General features: G+C 47.4%; 1 protein-coding gene across 1 annotated transcript in view; it reads right to left on the bottom strand.

The window, feature by feature from the left end:
* LOC141155398 (Fc receptor-like protein 3) overlaps window positions 1-17,413 on the bottom strand; it is a 99,812-nt gene that overhangs the window by 23,070 nt on the left and 59,329 nt on the right. Inside the window, exons 5-11 of the mRNA XM_073642266.1 lie at window positions 16,533-16,808; window positions 16,364-16,411; window positions 14,793-15,074; window positions 13,932-14,249; window positions 13,412-13,543; window positions 13,299-13,320; window positions 12,452-12,522 (exon numbers count right to left, since the gene is read on the bottom strand). Coding sequence (XP_073498367.1) covers window positions 12,452-12,522; window positions 13,299-13,320; window positions 13,412-13,543; window positions 13,932-14,249; window positions 14,793-15,074; window positions 16,364-16,411; window positions 16,533-16,808 — 1,149 coding nt within the window. The remainder of the gene's footprint in view (window positions 1-12,451; window positions 12,523-13,298; window positions 13,321-13,411; window positions 13,544-13,931; window positions 14,250-14,792; window positions 15,075-16,363; window positions 16,412-16,532; window positions 16,809-17,413) is intronic.

Raw genomic sequence — 17,413 nt, 5'->3', positions numbered from 1 at the left:
TATCTGTGTCTCCCCCTCCTTTTACTCCTCCACCTCTTTTCTTTTCGCATGACTATATGTACTTGTCACTTTTCCATGTGTTAGTTATGTCTTCTGAGCAGTTTGTCAGCTTTTGGACACCTTTGAAGGTGTTTTCTATGTGTTTCTATGTGTTTTTGTTTGGCTGCCATTGGTTTTAACGGTGTTCGAAGGTGATCGACGAACAGTTCGGCGAACATATGGGTGTTCGACGAACCGAACCGAACTCGAACACTACGGGGGTGGCTCAACACTAGTCATGTATGAATTCATGCTATGTATTAATTTATATTGCTGTGTGTCACCCTGGCCTGGATGCCACAAGTGTAATTAAAGCTGTGTCTGAGAGCAAGGGGGAGGTTCTCTGGTCAGGGGAACATTAGCATGCAATGCCTCCTGTCTCAGGCCAGTAGGGGGAGCAGGCTGCCCCTATAAAAGCTGGTACTGAGGGCAGGGTTAGAGAGAACTGGACATCCTGTGTCTGAAGAAAGAGGTGTCCGAGAGCAGGGACAGAAAGTTGTATTGCACCTAAGAGGAAGTGTGGCAGGAGGAGGGCCACAAGCCAGAGACAAGAGGCGAAGAGAGCCTGTCTTGGCAGATAAAAGACTTACTTTACCAGACTTTGGTGTCTGAGGCTGGGAGGATTCCACATTCTCCAGCAGATAACCAGTTCGCAAGGGACTGTATATTCCTTGGCCTAAGAAGCCTGGAGGCCCTGCCACAACCGAAGGGACCAGTAAAGCCGTACAAGGCTGGGAGCAGAAAGGAACCCACGTCGCAGGCCATACAGGCGAGAATACACGGAAAGCTCGGAAACGTGGGCTGTTACCCTATAACGAGGAGATAGCCAGAAGGAGCGCAGAAAGCACGGTAGGCCTACACCCTCACCCTGACAAGGGCCAATTTCCCCGTTGCTCTCAGACATCCAGGTCCCCTCCTAGCCGGGACTGTTTATGGGTCAGTTTACCTGTTTTAGTAAAGACCCTGGACTGCAACTTGTTGTCTGTGTGCTCCTTGCTCCTCCAGCACTATCGGCACCGGGACTCTCACTACCATCACTCCCACCATCCACCACACTGCCCTGGGGCCGCACTCTTCCCATGGGGAGTCACACCATCCCAGCTGCATATATCATCAGCCCCAGCGGTCTGCCCTGCAGCGGCGGTTCCTAATGACCGCAAATCCACGGGTGGCGTAGTCGGACATAATCAATAGCACATAACGCACTACCACTGGCCTGACCACCCTGAGCCACGGAACCGGGTTGCCACTACTACCCCCATCGCTCCCTATTGCCCGGATCCGAGTGCCCCACGGCCCAGGGGGCGAGTCAGCTTTGGCGTAGTCGGCAGGATTTCGTGCCCGCAACCACCGGGTACTGCGTGCCTGAAAAAGACTTTTGTAACTTACCTGTGGCGAAGTTTCCCGCCATCCGGAGCCGATTCCCGCCATCAGACGCCATCTTGGACCATTTCCAGCCGTTTTCTGCCGTCTTCCCGCCATCCGCAGCTGCTTCCCGCCATCGGACGCCATCTTCAGGATGCCGCGCGGGAAGAAGAGGGGCGTGGACGTCAAAACCGCGCGAGATCCGAAGCTCCGCCCCACGCACCGACGCTGCGCAAGATCCTGGAAGGGAGAGAGAGCGACGCTGACGTCATCGGAGCGCGACGCCAGGTCCTCGTCCATAGCAGCAGCAGCGGAGCCGCGGCCTACAGAAGAGGATCGTCGGAAGGTAGACCACGCTTAACTAGGGGGGAGAAAGATGTCGGATACAGAGGCGCCCACTACCACCAACGCAGCTGCAGCAGCGGTGATGCCCTTTTCCCTGCCCTACATCCCTGGAGCGGCCTGGCTGCCCAAATACTCAGGGGAGCCCCATGCCCAAACTGACTTCAAGGAAAGGCTATACAGTTTGTTCCACGTTTACCCCCTGACAGAGGAACAGAAGGTCAGCATATTAACAGGGCAGTTAACTGGCGCAGCCCAGAGGGAGGTAAAATCATGGCCCACTGAGGAGAAAAGTACTGTGAAGGGTATTCTGGCCCGGCTGCGGGGTACCTTTGACACACGTACCTCCGCTGAAATTAAAATGAGGTTCTATGGGTGTAAGCAGCGGGCACAGGACAGCATCAGAGACTATGCCCTAAATCTGCAGGAAGCCCTGAGGGCTATTCAACAAACTGACCCTGGCAGTGTGCAGGAAATGGATAAGCTGCTAACAGAACAATTCATAGAAGGTCTGCTGTCTAGCGCCCACAGGGCCCAACTGCGCCTCATGTTCTTTCAGAACCCCGACCTGACCTTTGCCCAATTTAAGGACAGGGCCATAAGGGTGCTCCGTGAATCTGCAACCAGTGGCGCTATAAACCCCCGGCGCCCTGCTCTCACCAACCACCAGGAGGCGGCGCCCTCCTCTATGGATCCCGTGGGGGCTGATGCACAGGCCCTGAACCAAGCCCCATCGAAAGACCTGCACCACCAAGTCCAGGAGCTGACCAGGAGCGTCGCGGCGTTGACCAGGACCGTCCAGGCGTTGCAAGTGGACCCGTCAAGACCCATCGAGCTGGCTTCAAGTCCGGAGGATGTCCCGTGGCGTCAACAGAGGAGGATCCCGTCATTCCGAGGGAGGCCCACAGACCGCTACGCAGAGGGTGGACAGCCCATTTGCCGTCGATGCAACCAGCCCGGACACATTTCCAGGTACTGTAATTTAAACGGGTCCAACCTGGGGCAGAGGGCCAACCCCCAGGCATGAGATCACCAGGCCCTTACAATTGGCGTAATAAGTACGTTGGGGGGCGCCCGGTTTTACTCGTGGTGCTGGACGGTATCCCCATGAGCGCCTTGCTGGATACTGGGTCACAAGTAACCACTATCCCTTATGTACTTTTTAAGCAGTATTGGACTGATGCTGATATCACACGGTATCCAGACAGTAACTTGAGCATCATCGCCAGTAATGGCTTACCCGTGCCACAGATGGGGTTCAAGGAGATGACCATTAAAATTGGTAAAGTTGAACTACCGGCACAGGGAGTGATTATTGTGGACATTGACCGTCGTGAAAGTCACCCTAAAATAACTGTGGGTACTAACGTAATTGAAAATTGTCTTTCAGAGGTAATTGTAATCTTACAACAGGGGGCGGTGAATGCTAGTTCCAGCCAACAGAGAGTCCTCAACAAGGAGATAAAAGCCCTGATGAGACGGCAGCAGGTAGAACTGTCTGGTGGTGAGATCGGTAGCGTAAGACTGAGTGACCCATTCCCCATTTCCATGCCTCCCAAAAGTGAAATGATGATCTGGTGTCGGACTGCAATCTGGTTGAGAGGTAGAGACTACCAAGCCATGGTAGAACCCGTGTACTCAGACAGCAGGCCCACCATTTTGACAGCCCGGGGGGTGGTTGATGTCCGTCATGGGAGGGTGCCCATCCGCATTCTCAACATTGGGGAGAGGGAGGTACACTTACCCAGGTACGCTACACTCGCCAAGCTGTTTGTGGTCGAACACAAAGCTATCAAGGCCGTGGAACCCTTGCCTCCATCTCCTCAGGCGGAGGGTAATGGCTCCCAGAAACAAAAGGAGGACTGGTGCCAGAAACTCCACGTGGGTGCTGACTCCACTCCCCTGCACCAAAAACAAGGAGTCTACCGGGTGGTACAGGAGTACGAGAGAGTCTTTAGTAAGCACCCGCTAGACTTCGGCAGAGTAAAAGGGATAGAACACCACATCCCCACAGGGAGCCACCCACCAATAAAAGAGAGACACAGACCTGTACCCCCTGCACATTATCAGAACGCAAAGGGCATGCTAAGAGAAATGAAAGAAGCTGGGGTAATTCGAGATAGCTGTAGCCCCTGGGCAGCCCCCTTGGTTCTGGTGAAAAAGAAAGACGGCAACATGAGAATGTGCGTGGACTGTAGACAAATCAACCGTATCACCCACAAAGACGCATATCCGCTGCCTAGAATAGAGGAGTCTTTAGCCGCACTAAAATCAGCTAACTTCTTTTCTACTTTGGACCTTACTAGCGGGTACTGGCAGGTTCCTGTGGCAGAGGCTGACAAGGAGAAGACCGCCTTCACCACCCCGATGGGACTGAGCGAATTCAACTGCATGCCTTTCGGGCTCTGTAATGCACCAGGGACCTTCCAGCGGCTGATGGAATGCTGTCTAGGGCACCGAAACTTCGAGACGGTTCTCCTTTACCTGGACGATGTGATCGTCTATTCGAAGACCTACGAGGACCACCTAAAGCACCTGGCCGAGGTGTTCGAAGCCCTGGCAGGCTATGGCCTGAAGGTGAAACCATCGAAGTGTCACCTGTTGAAACCAAAGGTCCAGTACCTAGGGCACGTGGTAAGCACGGAAGGAGTGGCCCCCGACCCTGACAAGGTCACGGCAATCAAGAGCTGGCCAAGCCCCTCGAACATCAAAGAGGTGAGACAGTTTCTCGGGTTGGTAGGCTACTACCGAAGGTTCATCCCCGGGTTCACTAAGATGGCAGCTCCTATGCAGGACCTCCTGATCGGACAGTCTAAGTCCAGAAGTCAAAAGCCACCCTTCAAGTGGGATAAACCGGAAGAGGAGTCCTTCCGCCAGCTAAAGATGGCCCTCACGGGGGATGAGATCCTGGCCTACCCTGATTACGGCCAGCCTTTCATTCTCCACACAGATGCCAGTAATGTGGGACTGGGAGCCGTACTGTCCCAAAACCAACAGGGCAGAGAAAGGGTGATCGCGTACGCCAGCCGGAAGCTGAGGCCCACCGAGAGGAACCCGGAGAATTACAGCTCCTTCAAGCTAGAATTCTTGGCGGTGGTGTGGGCCGTGACGGAACGCTTCAAGCATTACCTGGCCTCCGCAAAGTTCACCGTGTACAAGGACAACAACCCGTTGACACACCTGGACAATGCAAGACTGGGTGCCCTGGAACAGCGGTGGATGGCCCGTCTCTCCAACTATGACTTCGTGATCAAGTACCGGGCAGGCAAAACCAATGCCAATGCGGACGCCCTATCAAGGATGCCTCACTTACCTGAAAGTGACGAAGACCCAGAAGAGCTGGAGGAGGTAAAACTCCCCGCGTTTCACCGGTATGGAGCCGCTCAATACTCTCACCGCGTGAAGGAGGAGGATCTAACAACCGTGATGATCAATCCCCTACCTCACCACAGCTGGGCCGAGACCCAAGATAGTGACCCTGCAATCCGCCTGGTGAAAGATCTGCTGACCCGGGAAGACGCCCGCTTAGATCCAGATGCCCCAGAGGAAGCCAAGCAGCTATGGAAAGAGAAGAGCAAGCTGTTCCTCTACGAAGGCAAGTTGTGCAGAAGGATTGTCAACCACCGGACGCACGAGCTGACCTGGCAAGTCGTGGTCCCAAGGCGAGATGCAGCTATGGTCCTGGGGGCTTACCATGACAGAGCGGGGCACTTCGGTTGGAAGAAACTGGAGTTCCTGCTAAGAGGAAGATTCTTTTGGGTCGGCATGAGAGGAGCTGTAGAAAAATGGTGCAGAGACTGTGGCCCTTGTCACCTAAGGAGGAAGGATCGCACCAGCCAGAAGACACCCTTGAGGCCCATCGTCACCACGCAGCCTCTTGAGCTGGTAGCTCTAGACCATGTCAAGTTGGCTCCAAGCCGGTCAGGGTACATCTACGCCCTGACAATCGTGGACCACTATTCCCGTTTTCTCGTGGTGGTCCCGGTAAAAGACTTGACAGCCCAAACAGCGGCCAGAGCCTTCCAGCAATATTTCTGCCGTCCACACGGGTATCCGGAACAGGTCCTGACAGACCAGGGTCCAGCGTTCGAGGCTGAAATCTTCCAGGAGTTCTGCAACCTCTATGGCTGTAAGAAGATTCGTACAACGCCTTACCACCCCCAAACCAACGGGATGTGTGAGAAGATGAACAATATAGTCATTGATCTCCTGAAGACGTTGCCCCTGGAGGAACGCAGCCTGTGGCCAGAAAAACTGCCGGACCTGATGGACCTATACAACAATATCCCGGTGAATGCTACAAACTGCACCCCGGCTTACCTGATGCGAGCTAGACCAGGTAAGCTGCCCGTAGACCTGGAGATGGGAGTCCTAATACCTGAGGACACCTCCCCGGGTGTGGACTGGGATACGGAAAGGCAACTGCAGTACAAGAAGGTACAGGAGAGTGTGGAGAAGAGCCTGGCCCAGGTGAGAGAGAGGCAAGAAAAACTCTTCAACCAACACGCCCCTGCTGGTCCCCTAGAACCTGGTGAGCAAGTCCTGAAGCGGAAGAGAAGGCTACATAAGTTGGACGACCAGTGGGAAAGGGAACCCTACACCGTACTGCAGTCTGACCACGACAACCCAAAGGTGTGCGTAATCACCAAGAACGGAGGAGAAACCACTAGTGTCGTCTCCAGAGACCACCTCAAAAGGTGCCCCGAGCAACTCCGTAGTGCAGAAGAGGATCAGAGTGACCTTGAACCCGCAGAGGACAAGGAAGAAATGATCAGCACCGTTCTCGGAGAGTTCCCTCAGTCCTGGACTCGCATAAATGATGCCATAGTGGTACCTGTCCTGCATTTCCTGCAACCGGCACAGCAACAACCAACACCAGAGCCGGAAGGTGAAGAGGAGCAAGCGGTTCCAGAGGCAGAAGAGCCTGTACCAGCAGCCCAGGAGAGTCAGCCCTCTGCTGACAGTGAGCCTGCCATGCCTGCGGTAAGCCAAAGGACCCGCAGACAGCTGCCTGCCCTACCTGTACACCCAGCTGGTAGCTGTACCCCTAACGCTAGTGGGGAAAGCCAGGTTGGTCCACCACCAGACAGTGGGTTAAGGAGGTCAACCAGGAGCACAAAGGGGCAGATACCCGGTCGCTGGAAAATATAGAGCGCGCTAAGATTGTAAATAACCCTGTTGCCAAATGTTGAATTGTTTGCCAAGTTACATGCATGTTTGGTAATTCTGTGTTTCAGTTTCTTGCAGCTACCGTAAGGACTCACAGGTTATGGACTTTTTATAACCAGGACCTTGTATGGACTGCGTTCGGAGCCTAACCCAGGAATGAACTAAGACTGTAAAGGACTTGGGGTAGGACAGACCCCCACCTGGTTAAGGCTCCCCGTTGTATTGGTGATATGGACACCCGGTCACAGACCACACTGTGACCTTAAGAACTCAATCTGTGCGTCACTTTCCTGATAATGTTTTATAGTTATGTATATTGTCTTTGTTTACTGTTTAGTCCCGGAGTACTAAATTTTACTAGGGGGGAATGTGTCACCCTGGCCTGGATGCCACAAGTGTAGTTAAAGCTGTGTCTGAGAGCAAGGGGGAGGTTCTCTGGTCAGGGGAACATTAGCATGCAATGCCTCCTGTCTCAGGCCAGTAGGGGGAGCAGGCTGCCCCTATAAAAGCTGGCACTGGGGGCAGGGTTAGGGAGAACTTGATGGCCTGTCTCAGCACAGAGACTTGTCCCAGAGCAGAGCAAGGACAGACAGTTGAACTGCACCTAAGAGGAAGTGTGGCAGGAGGAGAGCCACAAGCCAGAGACAAGAGGCGAAGAGAGCCTGTCTTGGCAGATAAAAGACTTACTTTACCAGACTTTGGTGTCTGAGGCTGGGAGGATTCCACATTCTCCAGCAGATAACCAGTTCGCAAGGGACTGTATATTCCTTGGCCTAAGAAGCCTGGAGGCCCTGCCACAACCGAAGGGACCAGTAAAGCCGTACAAGGCTGGGAGCAGAAAGGAACCCACGTCGCAGGCCATACAGGCGAGAATACACGGAAAGCTCGGAAACGTGGGCTGTTACCCTATAACGAGGAGATAGCCAGAAGGCGCGCAGAAAGCATGGTAGGCCTACACCCTCACCCTGACCAGGGCCAATTTCCCCGTTGCTCTCAGACATCCAGGTCCCCTCCTAGCCGGGACTGTTTATGGGTCAGTTTACCTGTTTTAGTAAAGACCCTGGACTGCAACTTGCTGTCTGTGTGCTCCTTGCTCCTCCAGCACTATCGGCACCGGGACTCTCACTACCATCACTCCCACCATCCACCACACTGCCCTGGGGCCGCACTCTTCCCGTGGGGAGTCACACCATCCCAGCTGCATATATCATCAGCCCCAGCGGTCTGCCCTGCAGCGGCGGTTCCTAATGACCGCAAATCCACGGGTGGCGTAGTCGGACATAATCAATAGCACATAACGGACTACCACTGGCCTGACCACCCTGAGCCACGGAACCGGGTTGCCACTACTACCCCCATCGCTCCCTATTGCCCGGATCCGAGTGCCCCACGGCCCAGGGGGGCGAGTCAGCTGCATTTTGCACTTTGTTGGATAAAATTTTGTATAATAATTGTGCATATTTGTTTAGGTGCCTCCTTCATATGGAATTGTGGGGACTCCATGAATTATATATTACTACATTGTTTGAATATTATTGATTGGGCCCATATTATTGACTATTGTCTTGAGGTCTGCCATGTGGGGACCAGCTTGTACCTTTTTTAACATGTTTTTAAACTATTTTGTGGTCCAATAAACTTTTTTCTTACATTTCTCTATATTGGAGGTGTGCTTGCTCATTATGTAGTGCTTTCTTTCTTCCAATTCTACTTCGGTGGTGTCTGCCACTAATTTTTAGAAATGTGGAGAATCCTGATTGGGTCTCCATCTACTGGGTTGGATGTAGTGGAAGAGGTTCTGGTCTCCATTATACTACTTCTACTCTGGTGAATATGATGCCACTTTGGTGGTGTTAGGCCCTAATTTAGTGAAATGTGAACACTCCTGGTTAGGTCTACATCTGCTGGGTTGGCTGTGGTTGAAGAGGTGTCGGTCACCATTATAATAGTTGTACTCTATTGAAATCAATGCTTTGGTGTAGATATTATTCTCGCAGGAGAACACATGATAAAATAGAAATTGGTTTTCTTTGTATCGTGGTATATAAAACAGGTTATATTTCATTTTTTAATTATTTGGGGCAAATATTGTTCTCCATACAGGAAAAAAAAAAGGTTGGGTTAACTACAGGAAGTGGGGGAGGGGTGGAGGTGATCCTGATGAGACTCAGATACCTGAGGGTCATGCGGACTGTACTGTGCTGTCAGGGCAAGAGGAGGAGGGTGACTCTGAGGGCGAGGAATGGGATAATACATTTGATGATGATGAGGTTGTGTATCCCACTCGGTGTGAACCCAGAGGCACACAGCTGAGTAGCTCATCTGAGGAGGAGGAGAAGAAGGAAGACGAGGAGGTTGCGTTGCGTCTTACCGAGACAAGCACTGAATCCTTAGCCACAACTGTGGCAGTAAACAGCACCAGTCACGAGTCAGCCGCTTGCAAGACCAGCAAGGGTTGCCTAGCCTGGGCCTTTTTTGACACGGTAAGGGATGAGGCAACTCATGAGGTGAGGCAACTCAAGTTATCTGCGAACTTTGCAAGAAAAATCTCAGTAGAGAAAAAAGTGCAATAATTTTACTACTACATGTATGAACCTTCACATGCGGAATCAACATGCGTTACTATGGCAATCGCACTACGATAAAATGTAGACCTCAACGACCATCAGCTGCCCCATTAACCTCATCTGCTGCTTTTTCCTCCTCCTCTGTTACCGTGCCAAGTATTGTCATGCAGGTCTCCCACCGCAGAACATCTGGTTCTTTACCCGCTCCAGTCAGGCTGAGTGAGAGCCCGTCAGCTGTAACAGAAGCAGACATCCCTGCTAGTTTTGACCGATCTCAGAGAACGAACACACCATAACTTTATCAATACATCGTAACATCTCCACCTGCACCTCACTCACGGTCCAGCTCACTGTACTCTGCCATTTCTCAGCACAGCAGCCAGCCCTCGGTCCTCTAGTTGTGGTCATGTAAAAGATTGTTTCCTCGTACACATGACAAAGCTAAGAGATTGAACTCCACCATATCCAATCTGTTGGCCACGGAAATGGTGGTGTCAGGCCCTAATTTTTTTAAATGTGAACACTCCTGGTTCTGTCTCTCCATCTGCTTGGTTGGCTGTAATGCAACAGTTGGCGCTCTTCATTATACTAGTTCTACTCTAGTGAAATTAATTCTTTGGTGCAGATATTGTTGTCACATGGTTACTCATGATATAATAGAAATTGGTTTTCTTACTACCAAAGCATATAAAGCAGGCTACATTTCATCTTTTAATTCTTTGGTGCTGATATTGTTCTCTGTACAGGGGTACACATTAGTCATGAGCGAGCACTAAATGTGCTCAACTTAGTGGTTCAGCGGTTTCTCAAAACCTATCCAGATCTGCCAGCGCTGCTTATGAAAGTATGCCTCATGTGTGCCCATTTCAGAAAGTCAGCTATAGCTTCCCCCGCCCTGGCAGTACTTCAGCAGCGTTTGCAGCTTCCAGCTCACGGACTGGTGTGCGATGTGACCACATGTTGGAAATCAACATTGCAGATATTGGGAAGGATTTGTGAGCAGCAGGGGGCAGTTGTTGAGTACCAACTTCAACACGCCCATTGGAATTCGGGTCAGCCTCCGCACATAACAACTGATGAGTGGGCATGGATGTCTGACATATGTGCCGTCCTCCAAAACTTTGAGGACTCTACCATGGTGAGCAGTCATGTCACCATAATTAGCGTCACCATCCCACTTCTCTGTCTACTGAAACTCTCGCTGCTCAAACTTAAGGAGGAGGCATTGCAGACAGAGCAAGGAACTATACAGAGTGATGCTACACAGCTACACAGTTTTGATACCCCTCTTTCAGTCTATGGGAAAGCAGTATGAGTTTCGCTTAATGATGACCTTCAGCAGCCTAAACCGTGGCTTTGCTATAGCCGGAGTAGATACAGTTTCCCTCTATGCCAGTCCTTTCACCGACCTAAAGAATATGGCTGAGGTGAAATACAACTCTCACCAAGAAGCAGTGTCAGACTGAAGAACATTGGGCCCACCAGAGGATTTGATTCTGAGAGCACACCTTTCTCCCCCGCTCAAGAGCCCCATAGCAGCTGCAAGGTTTGTGTTATGAACTCTCCTGAAGGAGTAGCCAGGGCCCACCAGAGGATTCTCTGGACACTCTATGGCTGCTTTTTTACTGAGGAGGAAACTGGAGAACCCAGGGGAAACCCATGCAAATAAGGGGAGAACATACAAATTCCTTGCAGATGTTGTCCTTGGTGGGATTTGAACCCAGGACCCCAGCGCTGCAATGCTGCAATGCTAAACACTGAGCCACCATGCTGCCCTCTCTGTTCTCCCTCTGATATCTAACATTGTGGAGAAACTTGCACCTACTGCCACTCAGTGTCTTTCGCTCCTTTGTGAGAAACTAATGTTTAGGCAGCCACACAGTCTACCAAATAAAATAAAAAGGAAATTTTGGATGGCTTCACTTCTGGTACTGGGTGCATTGGTAATATCATGGCGTTGTGCCATAATTCACTGGAAATATTCCAGGTTGGTTTGAGACAAGCTCATTCCCACAGAAAAGTACCAGCAGCATGCTAAGGAGATGGTGGCCTCTATCATCATAAAGGAGTTAGCTTGTTGTCTAGGAGACCGACCACCGCTGCTGTCTACCTTGTGAACATTGTGTTGCAGCTTGCAAGGTGTCATGGGTTTACTGTGACAGAGAGAAGCCAGAAGACCGCAGCGTCTGATTCCTCCCACTCCTGCACTTATTAGAAGCCTTTCGCCTTCATATTAATCTGTGCAGGTTTATTTTAGCAGTGCAGGGATTAATATGCTCAGTTGTGAGCTCCTGGAAGCTTACCTTCATTTAGGCTCGCAGCAGAATTGTCACTTGCATCTCTCCTACTGTGTAACTCTGTACCCCAACACATCAGACTCTCATCTATCGTGGAAACCTTGAAACGGAAGCTGAAGACCCACTTCTTGTGACAAGCGTACAATCTGCAGTAACACTCGCTTCAGAATATCGCTGCACGACCAGCTGTACCCTACCCTACTGTATCCTCATCCATCCCTTGTACATTGTTTGTGCACCCTCACAGTCAGGGTCCTCTCTCCTCTTGTACCATTCGGTGACCCCTTTTTACATGTAAAGCACCACGGAATAAATGTCGCTGTAATAATAACAATAATTATAGTACTTGTACTCAGGGTCAATTGATGGCACTTTCCTGGTGTCTGCCCCTAATTTGATGTGTTTTGGCAGCTTTTCAGCCCGTTTGAAGGTGCTGTGGATGCGAATAAAACGGCGAATATTGCAAATTCGACAATCGAAATCCGAACCGAACATTGAAACATTCGCTCATCTCTTTTCATAACCCCATGAAGGAGGTTAGGGTGATTTACTGAAGGGTTCCTCAGACTCCGTGCCCTGGTTTAGATTAAGACACTTGAAGTTCTACTTTTCCAATGAGTCTATAAATGTAAAGACAGCAAAAACAGTACCAAATATGTAAGGGATTCTTACTGTTACTGTAGTCTTCCCGGCCACTGTCGGATGAACTTGCTCTGATGTCATTTGTTGGATCATATATAGTTCTTAATACCACAATAATGAAAAAAAGTAGTGATAAAGTCAAATTCTGAATTCCATATCAAAAGTTATATTAAAGGTATGTTCATATAGAGTTTTTTAAGCTTCAAAACACAAATGAAGGAGTATTTCTGTAAGAGGCCACAGGCTCAAAAAGGCTGCCTTAGACTGACTTGGCACGAGCCTCTCCGACTGGCAGATTCCAGAGGTACGCCAACAACCTTCACCATTTAACCCCTGTATAGAGATCTGGTCTTACAATGGGGTCAAGTGGATTGCTTCTATGAAATGGCTGCTGTCAGAAGGAGTGAACCAGAGGCCGGAAGGGTCACCAAGCAGGGTCAGAGCCAAGAGGTCATGTCAGGAGCAGAATTGTAAGACAAGCGGAAGGTCAGAAAACAGGAGGAATCAGGAAACTAGCACAAGTCAGAGAGCAAACCTAATTGACTGGCAGTGGAAATCAAAGTCTCAGGGGTTTAAATAGCAGACAGCCCCGCCATAGACTCTCAGTAAAGACTAGTCAAAAAACAGAGAATTAACTCCATAGTATCCTGATCTAGAGGCACCAAAAGTCCCAGGAATTAAACAGGACCGATGCAGTCACGCATCACTTGCCACAAAGGCACGTGAACAAAAAGGACACTGACTGGCATGGATGTTACAGTATATAAAGCAGGTTTGATGTGAATTTTTAAGATAATCAATCTGCTTCATAATCCACGTCAAAAACTACTTTAATTCATTTAGTGATTCCTATAGGAATTACACAATTCCCACTTACCTGGCTTGGCCATTAGTTTTCTCTGTAGGAAACATAAAAAATGAAATTTTAAATAATAACAAACAAAACTTAAAGATAAATGTGATATATATATCAGAATTAATCAGAATTACCTGTCTTGAGCTGTTGCAAGGTACAGTTTCTGAAAAATGAAGTCATTTGCTGTCTATACATAAAGCCAAGGGCAGCAGTGAGAATAGCCAACAGCACAATGCCCAGTGCAATAAATGGGACATGGCTTTCTGCTAGAAAAAAAATATATATTTTTAAATATTAATAATGGGATTAATTAAAGGCTTTAATTATAAATTAGGATTAACATTTAACATCTTCACTGGAAAATGAGATTGCTAACCTCAACAGGTAATTGAAGCCATACATTAAAATTTGAAAGGAAGTTAATATTAAAATGCTTCTTTAAATGCAACTCCTTCAAAATACATAAAACTTCCAATTGCCTAATTGCTTTATTCTTGGTGATAACCTTATAAAATTTGTCTAGACTTTTATGAGGAAGTATATAAAAAGGCAGCTCTCTCTATCCCCTCTCCCTGCGGAAAGTCCCAGCATAATGTCAAACACAAATCAGATCTATCCAGTTAGCTTTAAAAGTTTTGCTTAGAGAAATCTCACCAGCCGGGTTTGACTCCAAAACATTTATGTATCTGGGGGAACTGAGGACAGAGAAGGTTCTGTTAGGTGGTAGTTTATTGCTGGCATTACATCGATAAGCTCCACTGTGGTGAATCTGAAGAGAATCTATATATAACCGTTCCTGGTTGTCTATAAACTGGTAGAACATTGACCATTGTTCTATTACTTTTTCATTGTGGAACCAAAGAAATGAAGGAGAAGTTCCACGCAGAACGGAGCAAGTAAGAGTCACAGTCTCTCCCAACGTGAAATCCTCATAAACTTTTTCCATTGTTATTGAGACATTTGCCACTGGGTCTGTTTAAACCAAAAATACAAAAGATTATGGTAACTCATTTATTGTGGTTGTCTACTGTAAAAATATGTTCTGGTGTGTTCCTACTATTACTATATAAAATGTCCACACTAAACCAAAAGTGGCAAAGGAGGGATAGTTAATAACTTTGTAGGTCCACTGGGACCCTAATTGATTGGCAAAACAGAGAATTTTATTTTTTCCCAAAGCGAAACTTTTATCTCCATTACTAAATGAAGCGGCAGGTTGGACACTAGATCTCCACTCCATTCATTCCCTATGGGGTTACCAAAAAAGCCAAGCACAATTCTGAGCAACCACATAGAGAATAAATAGTGCAGCGGTCGAGCATATACACTGCCACTACATTCTAATGGGGATAAAAGTAGCCCATTCCATTTTTACAGGTCCCAGCGGACCTATGGATAGATGATAACTTGTTCCCACCAGATACCCTTTTAGTTTGATGATAGTATTTTCACACTTTAATTTGAATTTTCCAAAGACATATTTCTCTAGCCGCATAAAATTTTGAAAATACTCACCCATAATGAACACATTTACTGTTCCACTTCGTTGTATTCTCAATGAAATATCATTTCGAGAGTCACAATAATAGGGTCCAGTCATGGTCACTGACTTGATGATATGTCTCATTTCTGTGAATCCCTTTTGGTAACTTGTAACATTTCCTAATATTGTCCCGTTGTGATAGAACCTATAATGCATAGGAAAGAAACTCTTGGAGGACTCACAGCGAAGAGTGACCTCATCACCAACCACCACTTTTTCCGGTAAAATCTTCAACCGAGGCTGGTCCACTCCAACTAGGAGGATGAGATAAGCATAAATAATACTGGATAGCACCACAGGAAATAAAGAGTTGTCGAAGTCTTCATTATTGATGACCTACTCTGAAGATAGGTCATCAATAAGGATCCATCTCCCGGTATTCGAACAAATCAGCTAGAAGAAGAGGCTGAGAACTGGCACAGCTCAATACATCGTGTTGTGGCAGTGATTCTTCATTCAGTTGAATGGCATGTAGTGGCAGTACCAGCTCTCCTAACAATCTCTGAGGGCTCTACATTTATAGGATAGATTACATTGAGAAAATGCAGGTAACTGGCGCTGCCAAAGGCAAAAAATGGATCGGGTCGCCGGAATTCACAAAAATAAAAATGTATCAAAAACACAACATGTTTCGGCACAACCTCAGCAGATGAGAGAGTTTTGCATTAATGGTCACTGTTGGAACCCAACATGGACAATATCTATCGTACGTGTAATGTGAATGACTGAACTCACAATTTGATCCACAAACTCTGTATAGCACTAGAAGTTCATCAAAGGACTACATCAAAGAGATTGACCATGTGCTGTGGAGTCATAAAACCTGTGAGGTGGGAAGACATTGAGTGTCCTGTGGTGTGGTGCCTTTTGTTCTAGTGATAGAGTAAAGAGAGCACCTACATGGGAGATGGACATCTTGTCTGGCCTCTTGAAAGGTACATAACCCCTGTGGTGTTTGGATTACAAACCATTGTTCTTCAAGTTGACCTCTTATCTCCAAGCAAAATGCAGTTGAACCTGTCCTCGGGCCACTTGATACAAAGACCTTTTGGCTATATACCAGACACCATCAGCAGGAAGATGAAGACCACTGCAATCATGTATGACTGCAATCATGTATGGGCCATGTCTGACTGTGTAACTGATATAAAGGTAGCACATCAAACTAGTTAGGCATTATTCTTATTTTTCTTCTTCTTCTTCTTCTTCTTCTTCTTCTTCTTCTTCTTCTTCTTCTTCTCACTTCCCATCTTCTACCACACTCTCCTTTTACCTTTCCCTTACATTGTTCCTTTGTCCCTTAGTTAGGTTTCCCTTATGATTGTTATTGTAAATATCCTATTTGTAATAAATCCCCTTTTAAAGATCCAGTAGCTCTTGTTAATTAATATTAACTGGCACCCCAAAACTCAGCAAATTCTACAGTCACACTAATACTCACCTACTGCGCACAAGAAAGCGCTACTCTCTCTCACGTTTCTCCATATAGTATATGCGGGAGATTTGGTAAGTATAGTAATTAAAATAGTACATTTTTACTCACCACTCCTGTCCGAGTCCACTTTCCCAATGGCTCCATTATCAAAGGTTCCTACGGTATTATGATGGTGATATAAAGTCACTACATATATGTACTGGGTCCAACAGGAATGCTGTTTTATTAGCCATACTACTATATTTAGAGCTTATTTTTTTACCATATGACTACTCACTTTTTACCAAGATGCCAATGTCCTCGCTGTATTTAAGAACCTTACTATTATCAGGTTTACTAGAACACTTATAATTTCCGCTGTTTTCTTCCCCAGCTTGACGGATGATATAAGTGTTATCCAAAGTATAATCCTGTATAGTCTGTGAGCCTCTGAAGAAGCTGTAGAGCAGAGAGCTTCCAGTCGGAGGTGCGACCACACACCACAGTGTCACCTTCACCCCTTTCCTTACAGTGACTGATGGGAAAACCTCCATCACTGGGGTCTTGAACAACTCTAGGTTATTTTAATAATGAGAATAACAATAATACAATTATTGGAGCTCTGATGCATCTGTCTGTTCCAATAACTTTAAGAAATAAATGCATTTTTTTCATACCATAATTTTTTATCAAACAATAAAATTAGTAATGATGCAATTTTCACACTGACCACTAGGGCTATTTTAGACTCATACTTCCTGTCTGTTATTGTTTTGAGAATTCTCTTTATCGGATTACAATGATAGATAACACAGTACCCACCAATAGGCTATATGAAAGCTGACCCCGCTATCCCTTACTTCACATTGACCTTTGACCATGCTCATTAGACACTTCATTACAAAAGATAGGGTCATCATTGTGGCTAATGTACATGTGAATTTTCTGAAACAACAGGAAGTTAGATTGAAAAAATGCCCCAGTGTCCACAGTGAAAACTGCAATTTTTTTAATTTCAATAAAAATCATGATATGAAAGGAAAAATTGCAAAAAAATAATAATAATAATAATCTTTATTTATATAGCGCCAACATATTCCGCAGCGCTTAACAATTCACAGGTTCATGTACAACAGTCATAAGTAACATAGCTAAAGATAATACAATAATTACAGCAAA

Source organism: Phyllobates terribilis, unplaced genomic scaffold (genome assembly GCF_046119375.1).
Source record: "Phyllobates terribilis strain yellow unplaced genomic scaffold, ASM4611937v1 Scaffold_7__3_contigs__length_470593459, whole genome shotgun sequence".
Taxonomy (NCBI): domain Eukaryota; kingdom Metazoa; phylum Chordata; class Amphibia; order Anura; family Dendrobatidae; genus Phyllobates; species Phyllobates terribilis.
The sequence above is the reverse complement of the archived record's forward strand: the minus strand, read 5'-3'. Positions and strand labels throughout refer to the sequence as shown.